This window comes from Excalfactoria chinensis, chromosome 4, assembly GCF_039878825.1.
Source record: "Excalfactoria chinensis isolate bCotChi1 chromosome 4, bCotChi1.hap2, whole genome shotgun sequence".
NCBI lineage: Eukaryota > Metazoa > Chordata > Aves > Galliformes > Phasianidae > Excalfactoria > Excalfactoria chinensis.
The window spans coordinates 7550151-7562595 of record NC_092828.1 but is presented as its reverse complement, the minus strand read 5'-3'; the positions used below and the strand labels follow the sequence as shown (position 1 = coordinate 7562595).

Genomic DNA, 12445 nt, shown 5'->3' with positions numbered 1-12445 from the left:
CTGTTTGTGTCAGTTGACGTTATGAAAAGAGCGCCGAGAGAAATTTCTTTGAACACTGAAGTCTTTATTTACCCACAGACAGATACAAAAGGGGTGGCTGACCTGCATCCTGCTGTACTAAATGTGCTTGTGGCCCCACCTATGAGGAAAGCAGGGGGCTGTAGGCTCCACAACCGATCTGAGAACCGATGGTGTTTCTGCACCAGTGACAGTCGGTAACTATTGGAGCTGGTGGCTTCTGGAAGGGGGAAATCTACCTATTAGGACATTGGGAACAACTGTTCCAGGGCACCAGAGTCTATGTACGAAGAGAAAAAAAACAATGAAACAACTACAGATTTAACAAATTATAAAAACAGTGGAATGTAAAGGTAAGATTTTATAATAACTTATTTAAAGGTATTCTTATAAAGTCTTCCTTACATGGTATAGCATTCAAACAAATAATGGTCCCAATGACATAAAAATTCCTTCATTTTGTTTCAAAGCGATGAGGATCATCTTTCTACTTTACTACCTGATCTCACTTTCCTGAAGAAGCAATAGAAATGTACACAACACCTTTTGTTTTTGGTTTTCACTTGAGGCACAGGCCTACGCTTCACTCCTGGCATAACAAATATCTACAGAAGAGGGTAAATCTCCCTCCAACTCAACTAAGAAATCTTCATTGTTTCCTTGAGTGCAAGGCTTGGCATACCAGTTTAAAAACACAAACATGTAACACTTCCCTCCCCCGCCGTCATTTTGAACTGAGCTGTTTTTTCCATAATTATTGTTATAGAATTATTTGGGGGGGGGGAAAAAAAACCCAACACTTTCCAACAGTCTTTACAGAATGGATTAAAAGAAAATAAAAAAAAATAAAACCATCTGTTTGCTTATAAAATAAAAATCAATGAGTTCAGGACAAGGGCAAGGCTACATTTAAGATCCACTTCAGTTAATAACTCCTAATAACACCAAAGTTTTACGTGTTGGGAACAAGCGAGGATTCCAGTAATTCCAACAACTGAATCTGTCATCAAATTCTGAAGAAAAAAAAAAACGTTTGGAAAGAATCTTACACTTTATGATATAGCAAGGCTTCAATTTCAAAATGGCTACACAGAGTTTCTGCGCTATCAAAGGCAAACTAAGCTAGAACATGCACAAATTCTTCAATGAAGGCACACATTCTGTTTACATAGGCTGGATAACATGGCGCAAGTCAAAACATAATTATAACACTGCCTAATCAGTCACACACCAACGACACGCACTGGGAAGAAACAGGTAAAGACATTTTTCTCTACCATTTTTTCCTAGTTCTAGTATTATTTCCATTAAAACTACATCTTGTGTATTTATCTCACTGCAAGAGTAGGAACCCCACGGGAGCAAAGAACTCAAAACAGCTTTGCTGATGCAACGCAGTGGTCATCAGCTGGTCAAGAGCACAGCTCCTAAAGAAACTCAAGAATGATTCTGAGCGGCCTGCTAAGTCAAGTAGCCAGTTGTACATAAACTGTATAAAAGGGAATGGAGTTGGGCTAAGCTTCATGTTAGAAATGTTCCTCATATGCTTCTTTTTTCCCCCAAAATTGCCTTCACTTCTAATTAGTTGTTTGGATAAATAAGATTTAGCACGTGGGCAGCTGGTCAAGCTTCACCTGTTTCATCGTCTCATCCATGATTTTCTTTTACGTTCCTTGTTGGGCATTTTTTGCATTGCCATCAAGTTGCAATGCCTGGAATCCAAGAATTCCAAAGAAATGTCCGCCTCTGCATTGTTTGGCATTGAGAAAAGAAACAATTTTTCTTCAAACTTGTAGGCTTGGTATTATTTATTCTTATTAAAACAACAAAAAAAATCCTAGGGCACTGGGCCCAGATTGTGAGATGAGACCCCTTTAAATCCAGACCTGCACAGCTCTGCAAGATCAAATCATTTCTATTTTTGCTGGATGAAAATATAGGAAAAAACAGTATAGAAAAAGGTCTCCTACAGTGTAAGCTTTCCCATCTCTGGTACAGGGAGTGCCTTTCCTGCCATGTACCATAAATCTTAGTGGGAAGATTCTGAAAAACATGGTTTAAGAATCATTGGAGAGTTATTTTATAAGAGCACAAACAAATTGTTCTGTGTGTGGTTACTGTCGGGATATCCACCTGGATCATGAATGGCATTCAAGCACTTGCTCAAAAACACACAAGGCAAGCAAATCTCATTGGGACCACAGAGCAAGCCATTTCTCACTTAAAAAGGACTCAAGAGCTAATATCTTCTTTCAAGGATATACTATTTTAAACATCTGTTGATTGACAAATACTATCTCAAAATCTATGTTTACACCTACCTGGTTTGATATTAACCTACCTCCAACCTGAAAGAAAATTGGAGGGAACCTTATACATTCGCAACAATTCAAGTGTAACTGTAATGCTGAGTAATAAGTTTGGTTTGTCCTGAAATCTTCTGAACTATGTAGTTCGTTATCAGTGCAGAAGCAGCAGAAGACTGCTGTGGTTGGCTCAGTGGATTTATAAAACAAAACAAAACAAAAAATCCCCCCCCGATCCCTCCCACCCCGTAACCTTTACAGAATATATGTAAAATTGTGTCCTTCCCTGGTAATATTCACAACTTATCTACAAGATAGTGTTGGCAGTAGTTACTGCAGTCCATGACTATTTGCATTCGGCTCTCATCCATCTGTTCCTCTCCTTTCTCTTAGGCTTCAACTTGTTCAGTTTTTTGCGGGGTTTTTCAGTCTTCTGAGTTTCAACAGAATCCACCCCGAGAACGTGTTCAGAGCAGCATAACTGTCCATTCAATGTAGAATTTAGTACTGTCCCATCTTGGTGTTCCTTGCAAAAAGAATTTGGGCAGAAGTGGCAGAATGAAACAGAAGGTTTGCCACAAACATCGCAGTGGTGCCAAGGACACTCCCACTTCCCTGTGACCAAAAACCAAGAACAGATTAGTAGGGAGTAAAAAATGTCACCGTCTCTTTAAAAGTTTTGCCTTTTAACAACACACACTGTCCTTCAGAAAACGAGACAGCAAATAGTATGGCCAACCTCAAAAATCAAAATGCTACATCGTACTTTCAAAGCTCACCTGACATTATTATGTAGCAGACTTGACTTCCTTTCATTTAAATACAGCAGTGAATCCAAGTAGAAGAAATGATTCAGGTTTTTTTCAATAGCATTTTACAGAACTTGCAGGCTGGCAGAATACTCAAGAAGGCCAATGGCATCCTGGCTTGTATCAGAAATAATGTTGCCAGAAGGAGCAGGGAGGTGATTGTCCCCCTGTACTCAGACCTGGTGAGGCCGCACCTTGAGTACTGTGTCCAGTTTTGGGCCAATGAAAGATATTAGGGCCTACAAGAAAGACTGGAGTGTGTCCAGAGAACGGCAACGAAGCCATGAGGGGTCTGGAGCACAAGTCTTCTAAGGAGCAGCTGAGGGAGCTGGGATTGTTCAGTCTGGAGTGGAGGAGGATCAGGGGTGACCTTACCACAACCTCCCTTCATGTAGTTGCAGAGAGTGATGAGGTGGGAGTCAGCCCCTTCTCCTATGCAACTATCAATAGGACTAGAGAGAACGGCCTTAAGTTGCACCAGGAGAGATTCACGTTGGGCATCAGGAAATACTCCAAGAAAGTGATCAGGTGCTGGAATGGGCTCCCCAGGGAGGTGGTGGAGTCACCATCCCTGGAGATGTTCAAGAAGCGTTCAGATGCTGTACTGAGGGACATGGTTTAGTGGGAAATACTGGTGATAGGCGGACGGTTGAACTGGTTGATCTTGGAGGTCTCACCATACAAAAAGAATGTTTTCAAAGAGATACTTGTGAGGTTTCTGTGCAATAAATGAGTCAAGTTAGGCAAGGTGACTCACCAAAAGGACGTTTCACCAAACCAAGACAGGAGAGATGATAGGCTTTAGTACAAGATTTCCTGTCGCACAACACCAGCTGGCCTCCATCACCACAGCGGAAACAATCATCTTCAGATTCTTTCTTCCCTTCGTTTTTCGTTCTACGCCTCCTTGTTCTCTTTTTGGTCTTTTTGCCTTTTTCTTCTGAGGCATTAGTGGAAGAATTCTAAAAGATTAAGTTGCAAATCTGTAAATGCCAGTTTTGCAAAAGAAAAATTTAACGCAGATAAGCAAAACTGTTGGCATTTCTGGTACAGTGCATACAGGCAAAAGTTAGACTTGGTGCAGACCAGCATCCCCTTCTCTTCTTTAAGGAACAAGACAGAAGAATTTCAGGAACTGTAAGTGTCCAAAGAGCAAGTAAGAATACACCAAACCACATCCATAACAATTTTATACTATTCTATCTACCAACGCAGAGAGTCCTGCTGAATGGAACCGTGACATTTCATTCCTTCATGGCTGTCTGCATAAACTGATCACAAGCTTATATGAAACCCTGCTTAAGCCTCTCCCTTAGGAAAAAGCAGCAATGCAAATTCAGAGCCCACGCTCTGAAGCACCTGATGCTGAGCAATGTGAACAAGAAGGTTTTTATATCCACAGCTGAGATTTTTTTTCCTCACTTGGGAACATAGTCATGCCTTTCCCTTGCACTCCTTCACCAGGTCTGGATGACAGGTTTTAAATTAATGTGACCTAAATCACACAGGAAATGTTGTGACAGAATTTTACATCCATTTCCCCCGTCCCCCATTATGTTTATTATTTTTAACTCCCATTTTTTATTACTTAGTTAAACTTCAATGGAAAGATCTTTAATGAACTTAGCACACGTTCTAGATTTTAGACAGAGGAAATACAAACTGAGAACAACTTCACTGGCTACAGCCAGGCTTTGCAGGATAGGATTACTCAATAATGTTCAGTTTTGTGCTGCCATCTCTCCCTGAATTCAGTCCAGCGCAGAGCTTGAGTACCTTTGGTCAGTTTGTTCTAGTGTCTAGCTCCTACATCCAAGGCGACTGCGACCAACTGAAGGCTATTCCAGTTAGTGCCAGTACCTAGCCGTGTTTCCCCTTCAGGACCTGACGTGAATAACTCTTATCACAGCATAAAACTGGTTCATCTATACGTACCTCAAAAGGAAAAAAAAACAAGGCTAATAGTTGAACAAGACACTCAAATTCTTGTGACATATTACTTGCCTTTGGTCTGTCCCCAAGAAATCCACTGCAGTTTGGGGCACCACATTTGCAGACTGTTTTTTCATTGCCCAGACAGTCAAGGTTGTAATTGAAGGTCAGCTCTGTCCCTGAGTGAGATAAGATGTACTGTTTTATTACGAAGGACAAGGTAATGAAGTCTATCAAAATTATTACAACAAATAAAAGTTTTATTATCTCTCTTCTGGTTTTGTACTTGTTTGCTGATCTATTCTTGTAAGTTTTTCCCCCTTCTTTTACTGATCACAACCACTGACCTCATAGGCCATGTACCTATATATCTATATGTAGCTGTAGATATGTGTGATACAGCTTTATCTACAGCTGAATATATACGTGTGTGTGCGTGTGTGTACACGAACTAGAATACACATATTTTCAAACATCCTTTTAAGATTCACTCAAGTTTATCTTCAGTTGAAGAAAAGATGCAGAAATACCCTTTGAGATCTCTGAAACAAAAACTGCTCTACTCTTTTGACTGAGCACAAAACGAGTGCACAGATAATAAGGGCTCTTTGGTGCAACCTTAGAAGTAAGCAATAAAAAAAACAGCTATAGGATTCACTGTTAAGAAGCAAAACATTGAAAGGAAGACCAAAAGCAGCTCTTCCATGCACCGAGTCCTCTACAAAATTACTTTTACCGAATCAGTTAAACCACGAGCTCCCATGATTTAATATAACCACACACAGTGTCTAGTTCAGTGAATTAAAATAAAACCAACACAAACTGAAATACCTGCAGGAATGTCACACACAGCAAACAGGCCAACACGAGTATCTCCATTTACCGTCCATTTTAGAGTCTCACAATTTGGTTGGCAGCTGTGATTCATAAAACGAGAATAGTTTCCTTTGGGGCCAGCATCAATAATACGGTCCTGGAGATCAAATCAGCGATAGAATGAATGTGTTTACTTTCAAAACGGACATGGTTTGGTTACCCAGAAAAGTCAAAGTAAAACGATGTTACATGTTGTATTGAAAACTGTAGTGTCCCACGGGGCCTGAAATGAGACACTCCCAAAGCAATACTGTTGATCTAGCTCACATTGTCTCAGAACCCATCTCAGCCACGTGGCAGGATACGTGTTCTTGTGAGCACTCTGCTGGTCCTGCCAGAAAGCCTCAAAACTCAGACTTAGTCCATTCACCTTTTGCTTTGCCTTCAAAAAGCTGGTATGCATTTATAAGTACTATGCTTTAAGTCATTCACCACATCACTGAATAATTACTTGCAGAGATTATCAGTTTCTTACCAGCTTTCTCTCCCCAGCCTATTTGACAAGCTGATGATGTCTGCCAGTTTAGTAGAGGAGAAACTCAAGCACTAAGACAAACATGGTTTCATCATTCTTAGGCAATAATGCCTGTGCAATAACTCCTAGGTTACAGGGCTAACACAAACCAGTAGTGGTAGAAATACAGAGCCACACAGTCTTGGGGAAAAGCGATTAGGACTGCAAAAATATGCAGGATTGGCATCCAACTCTTCTTTCCTTGGGGATACATTTTTTTCCTCCTAAATAGCTGTCTGGAGACTAAAGCAATGAAAAAAAAGCACGTGTTTATAATCAGTCCACCGTGGTCTGCTGGTTTCCCCACTTTCTTCCTCTCAGGAACAAAACACTCAGAGAGCTGCACAGAAAACCGCAGATGCTGAATTAATTTGCTGCACTGGCCAGAATCAATTTGTGCAGTGCTAGGTGGCTACTAATGAGGATGGTACATTCAGGGGAAAGCTACTGAGAAAACTATGAGCTTATTTCTGCTATAAGTAAAGAATGGGGTAGATAATTAAAAATATAAGTTCAAATGCCCAATATAGGATGCAGCTTTAAAATTACGTCCCCCACTTCACACCAATTATTTTCTTTACTTGAAATTTTAGTAACAGTATCGTTAACAGTAATTCTTTCAACTGCAGTATTTCCCAAAGGTTCACACTTCCTCTTGAGACTGGGTAGGTAAATAGTTCTGCTGGAGTTGATTTCAAGCAGCAAAGCACAAAACGTACAGATCTTAATATGTATGATATCATGTTACTTATTTTGAACCAACGAGATAGATACATGATGTATTTCTCCATTCTCATGGAGAAAGCAGGCACAGAAATAGAAACTTATGAATGTTTGAAACAGCAGAGCATCACAGATAGCTGAGTGACCTACCAGGGTGATCAAAAGAAGGAAATTAAAGCACTGTTACAACTAAAAACATATTTTTTTAAGTACTCTACCTTATCAATAGTAAGCATGTAGAAGTGAGTAATGTCATTTTCATGTGCATATTTGATTCTTGCCATACATTCCTCTTCGTCAATGAGCTCACCAACGTACTCATTCACAAACTCTCCCTGAAAGATACCAAATATCACTAGTAAAGTATATACCAAACCCACAAACAACATCACAAGTTAATAATTCTTTGCTAAGCAAGAATGATTCATACCTTTTTAATGTCCCTCTTTGCAACCAAACCCCACCCTTTCCCGTCTGTTTTGATGATCTCTGTCTCAGGGTATTCACGTTTTGTAAAGCACTGGTTTTGGCATCGTTCTCCTGCTGGACAAACTTGTGGATGACATTCATACATCAACATCCGATTGAGGCACTCAGAATCAAAGCCACAAGGGTTTTCATCTGTGGGTTTGCAGTTGCACTTGGGAATCTCAGAAATGTCAGCAGTATATATCTGCACTTTACCACAAGGTTTATTCACCTGAATAATACATTAAAATAGTTCAAACATCACTTTAAAACATTTGTATTCATGGTAAGAATTATTACAGTTGTTCATAAGTTGGTTTTGCAATACTAGATGGCCCAACTGTAATGAAATTTCCTAATTACATGACTCTAAAGGAAGCACAGGAAACACAACATTACAACCTCTCCTCCCCATCTACTGTTCAGCTTCTCCTCCCCTAGATCTCTGAGTATCCAGCGTCATTTCCTCACACTTTACCTTGATATGCTTGTATGGTGGAGGTTTACGTTCATTTTCTTGGGTTTCTTTGGCTTCTCGCTGTAGCTTTATCTCTCGAAATCGAGCTTCAGCTTCTTGCAAAGCTTAAAAAAAAAAGGACTGTTGTGTCAACAGAAACACTAGAAAGAGAATGACTCTCTTCAAACTGACCTGCTATAGTGCCCTGCATGTTAAGGAAGCATTTCTACCTATTAGCCAAACCATTAATTTTCTTGCAAACAGTGCTTCTAGAGTGTTAACACTCTTGACAAATGTATCAGTTCTACTCTGCTTCCCAGTTCTATTCAAGCTTTGCTTCCCCAAAAGCCAAAGTCATCAGAAGGAATTTCAGTTAGATGCTGGTAATTTACAAGTGATGAAAATAATGCTTTAATTCAAAGTTGATACGAGTGACGGCTAAACACTAAAACCGAGTTTTGTAATTCATCAATGTAAAACGAATGCGCAGACACAGTCACAGGACTACGTGTGAAAACATACAGTACGTATATAACAAGGTTGTTTTTCCTTCTAACTACGTACCGTTTTTGAAGACTTTCCCAATTCCTCTAATCCCCCGGTATCTACTCCCTCGGTCTCCCTCCATATAAGGGAACACCCGTGCTTGGTGCGTCCAAAAGTAATCCTTAGAACCAAAGAAAAACACAGGAAATTCTCCAATTTCATGTTTCATTTTCTGGATATTTGGGGGGACGTTTTTCGGATGGCAAACTTCTGCAGGCCACCATCTAGCATAGAAATACAAATAGAAAAACACAAAATTTCAGTAAGCTTAACAAAGTTGCCTTGAACAGCTGTAACTGGTTATTATTTCCAAATATGGGATGAAAAAAAACCCACCAAAGTGCCTCAAACTAAAATACAAAACACAGCACCCTGGAGGAGTTATGTTCCTCCCCACACTCCAGCTCACTGGGCACAGGAAGAAGACTGAGTATAAAAGGAAAGCCTGATGCTCAGATCTGTGGGACTTTTGCTTGCTTGCAAGATATGCATAAATCTCCTTGCATCTGGTTAGCGAAAATAATATCTTCAACAAAGTCTGCAATCTCTGTATTTGTTAAAGATCAGGAAGGAGTGTGTAACAGCTAGTAATGCTTTCTAGGATAAACCCCACCCATCTCTACCATACTGAAATCTCAGCCTAAGTATAAAACTCTAACAGCAACTTCAATCCTGGCCAAGGACGGTAGTAATTCAGCCTATTACGAGTTATACGCACTCAATAATTTGAACTCTGAAGCAAAGGGCAGAAGGCCAGTATGGCAAAAGCACAGAAGTCTGCAAGGAGTCTTGTATGGGCAATGTTGTGGCAGAGAGCGACAGCAAAGCCTTTAAGTATTGGGATGGGTGTTAAGCACAGCCAAAGCTCTAAGAGAGATGTGGTTCCCAGCTTAGAGACATGGGAAATCTGTGTGCAGCAAAGCACAGAATAGCCAAGTGTATGATCCTTAATTAAAACATGCCAATATCACTGTACAAGGAGACAAATCTTTCATCAGACCTGTAATTTCCCAGTTTAACCCAAATAATATCCTGGAAATGGAGTTTCTTCCCCGCCCTGCAGTCATTGCAGTACCAGCTCCCATCTGGCATTTCAATGTTTAAACAGTCCGGGTGAAATGCTGCAGGACACGACTCGCAGCACAACAAGCTTCCTCCTTCCAAGAGAAAAAAGAAGATTGAAAAACATCAAGACAAAAAAGACAGATTTGCATTCCAACCAGATTCAAAGCAGTGAGGTTTGTGGTAAGGTCTGCCAGAAAAAAATAGTTAAAACATGCCAGCTTGCAACAAACACACATCGTCTAGCTGAGCACAGAACCCAAATGGTCTAAACTGATCTGAATGCTTGGCAGACTCCAGTTAGTAAATACATACAAATTAAAAAGCAAGCTAATGATATAAATGCCAGAATAATGCATCACAGGAAAATTAGTTTGTTTTACTTTAATGACTACAATATATTTAACATAGCTTAATATATATTAGTAATTCACCACGTGTAACATTTTAACAACAAAAATTAAGCCTAATTAGATTTCTCTTCCTCTTTTTTTTCCCCCCCTCTGGAGAAGAGGTAGGGATGAGATCGTTTGTTCCACGAATTACCACTAGAAAGTTAGCTGCTGCTTAATAAGCTGCTATGCTGCGTGTTAATTTGTTAACAAATCAGGTAAATTCTCATTGCCGGGGTTTAATCAGCACGATGCATTTTGTGCTTCTCAATACGAAATAAATTCATTACTCGGCATAAAGCAAAATGCCCTTAATTAGTGGCACTCCACACAGTAATGCGGGTTCAGTTTGCTTTCTGCTTCTAAAGCAAAAGCAACCCTTAAAATATTTATGTTTTAATATTACGTATTAGCAATAGGGAAACACAAAAAGCTTCAGTACGTTGAACACAGGGGAAAGAACAGATATTGATTTATCATTATGTGTCTCTGGTAAAGAATTAAACCAGGCTTCTGGTTGCTGGACAGGGTCTGAGTGAAAATATTCTTTAATAAATTATATCTGCAAAGAAAGGACGCTCAAAAACTAAAAGCAGCACAAGCCAACCTGAAGGTATTTCAATACCTAAGGGAGATGAACTTAGCACGCCACGTTTCTAATAGCTTTCTGTAAAGAGATTAGTAAAATAAAATTTAAATCGAAGAGTAAAACGTTTTGATGCTGCGCGTACGTAAGAGCTTTGCATCAGTTTACCTTTGGAACACACAAAGCACCAGCTCACATTGACATGTGCGTGATGACTTTTTCCTTTCATGGCAGTGAAATGATTCGTACAAACAATGCTGTTGGAAGCGATGACTGCACATCCTGCAGCAATGCACACGTCTCCAGCATGGTATGCAACAGGACAGCGAACACAGCGCATCATCTTTCCTAGCAAAGCAGAACACTGCCATATTTATTTCTGAACCAAACCCATTTATTATTTCATCTTCACAAACAGTATCGCTGCTGAAAAGAGCTGATAAACACAATGAGTATTTCAATGATGTTTTCAAGGTTTGTGTATTTACTTTTAGCGACAACCCTGAATTAACAAAGGTTTTTAGAGAATATTATACTGAGCTTAAAGCACTACAACATTTAAATACAAAGGCTTCAGCTATAAACAGAGCAGACCAATCTTTTCTCAGTCATGCAGTGTTTACAAATGTTTCCCAAGGCTAAAAATATGCACAGAATCATAGAGAATCATAGCATGGTTTGGGTTGGAAGGGACCTTAAAGCCCACCCAGTCCCAACCCCTCGCTGTGGGCTGGGTGCCCCCACCAGCTCAGGCTGCCCAGGGCCCATCCAACCAGGCCTTCAGTGCCTCCAGCCATGGGGCACCCACAGCTCTCTTGGCAGCCTGTGCCAGAGCCCCAGCACTATGTGAGTGAAGAACTCACTCCTAACTGTATGTTCACATTCAGCAAGCCTTGCTGCAATACTTGAATCCCTCAGTAGTACCTGCATGCATGTAATTGCAGTGAGGAGTACTACATGAGCAGATTCCTTACCTTAACGTACCACAAACAGACTTAATTTATCAGTCATAAACAAGTAAAAAATGAAACTACCTTTTGAAATTCGTGGATGGGAGGGGTTACTAACATGACAACTGAGGCAGCTGTGCAGCGGACATCGAAAACCCCTGTTCTCAAACACAGTAAGATGGAACTTCTTCACACAGGCTTCATGGTAGAACTTCCCACAGTGGGATACGACACAGCGCTTCAGGTCTGCCTTTCTCTCCTTACACACAAAGCAGGTATGCACACCTAGTGGCAAAAATAACAAGAATCACATGACTGGTTTTTCATTCAGACCCTGTGTATTTAAAACACTGCTGTGAGTTTTTGTTGTGGGGGGGGAGGCTTTGTTTTGTTGTTTTTAATGTCATTATTTGAAGCAGCAATTTATCTGCTTTAACGCTTCCGTGTTCCATACTGATTTGTTTAGATACAGATAAATAAAACACAACAAAAATAAAGTTACAATGGAAATCCACCACAGCTGATGTGTGCATGTAACACCCCAAGCCGCAATGATCTGCTTCTGTCTTCTTATTCCTAAGTCTCAGCCTGCCAGAACGACTCTTGAGTCTTGTTTTTAAAGCAATGAAACAGGATGCTACTTTGTCTGCAGTCCTGTAAAATTTGGCTTATAAGTCCACCAACTACGGACAGATGTCCTCCAATCCTCTCTCTAGATTGTGTGGAAGAACCTTATTTAGAAGCAGTCTTTTTTTTCCCCGAGCAAGGTTCACCACCAGCACTGAGCTTATGAGCAAGAACACAAA

General features: G+C 40.2%; 1 protein-coding gene across 4 annotated transcripts in view; it reads right to left on the bottom strand.

The window, feature by feature from the left end:
- Nucleotides 1–1565: 1565 nt before the first annotated feature.
- The window catches only part of NSD2 (nuclear receptor binding SET domain protein 2), a 96597-nt gene continuing 85717 nt past the window's right edge, over nt 1566–12445 (bottom strand). For 3 of the 4 annotated variants that reach the window (XM_072336782.1, XM_072336781.1, XM_072336785.1), the window contains 11 exons: nt 11724–11924; nt 10858–11037; nt 9650–9806; nt 8668–8873; nt 8125–8228; nt 7609–7878; nt 7397–7513; nt 5897–6038; nt 5138–5244; nt 3891–4095; nt 1566–2939 (listed from right to left, as the gene is read on the bottom strand). In XM_072336782.1, coding sequence (XP_072192883.1) covers nt 2671–2939; nt 3891–4095; nt 5138–5244; nt 5897–6038; nt 7397–7513; nt 7609–7878; nt 8125–8228; nt 8668–8873; nt 9650–9806; nt 10858–11037; nt 11724–11924 — 1958 coding nt within the window. In that variant the 3' untranslated portion in view covers nt 1566–2670. The remainder of the gene's footprint in view (nt 2940–3890; nt 4096–5137; nt 5245–5896; nt 6039–7396; nt 7514–7608; nt 7879–8124; nt 8229–8667; nt 8874–9649; nt 9807–10857; nt 11038–11723; nt 11925–12445) is intronic. The other variant, XM_072336783.1, reaches the window with a different exon arrangement.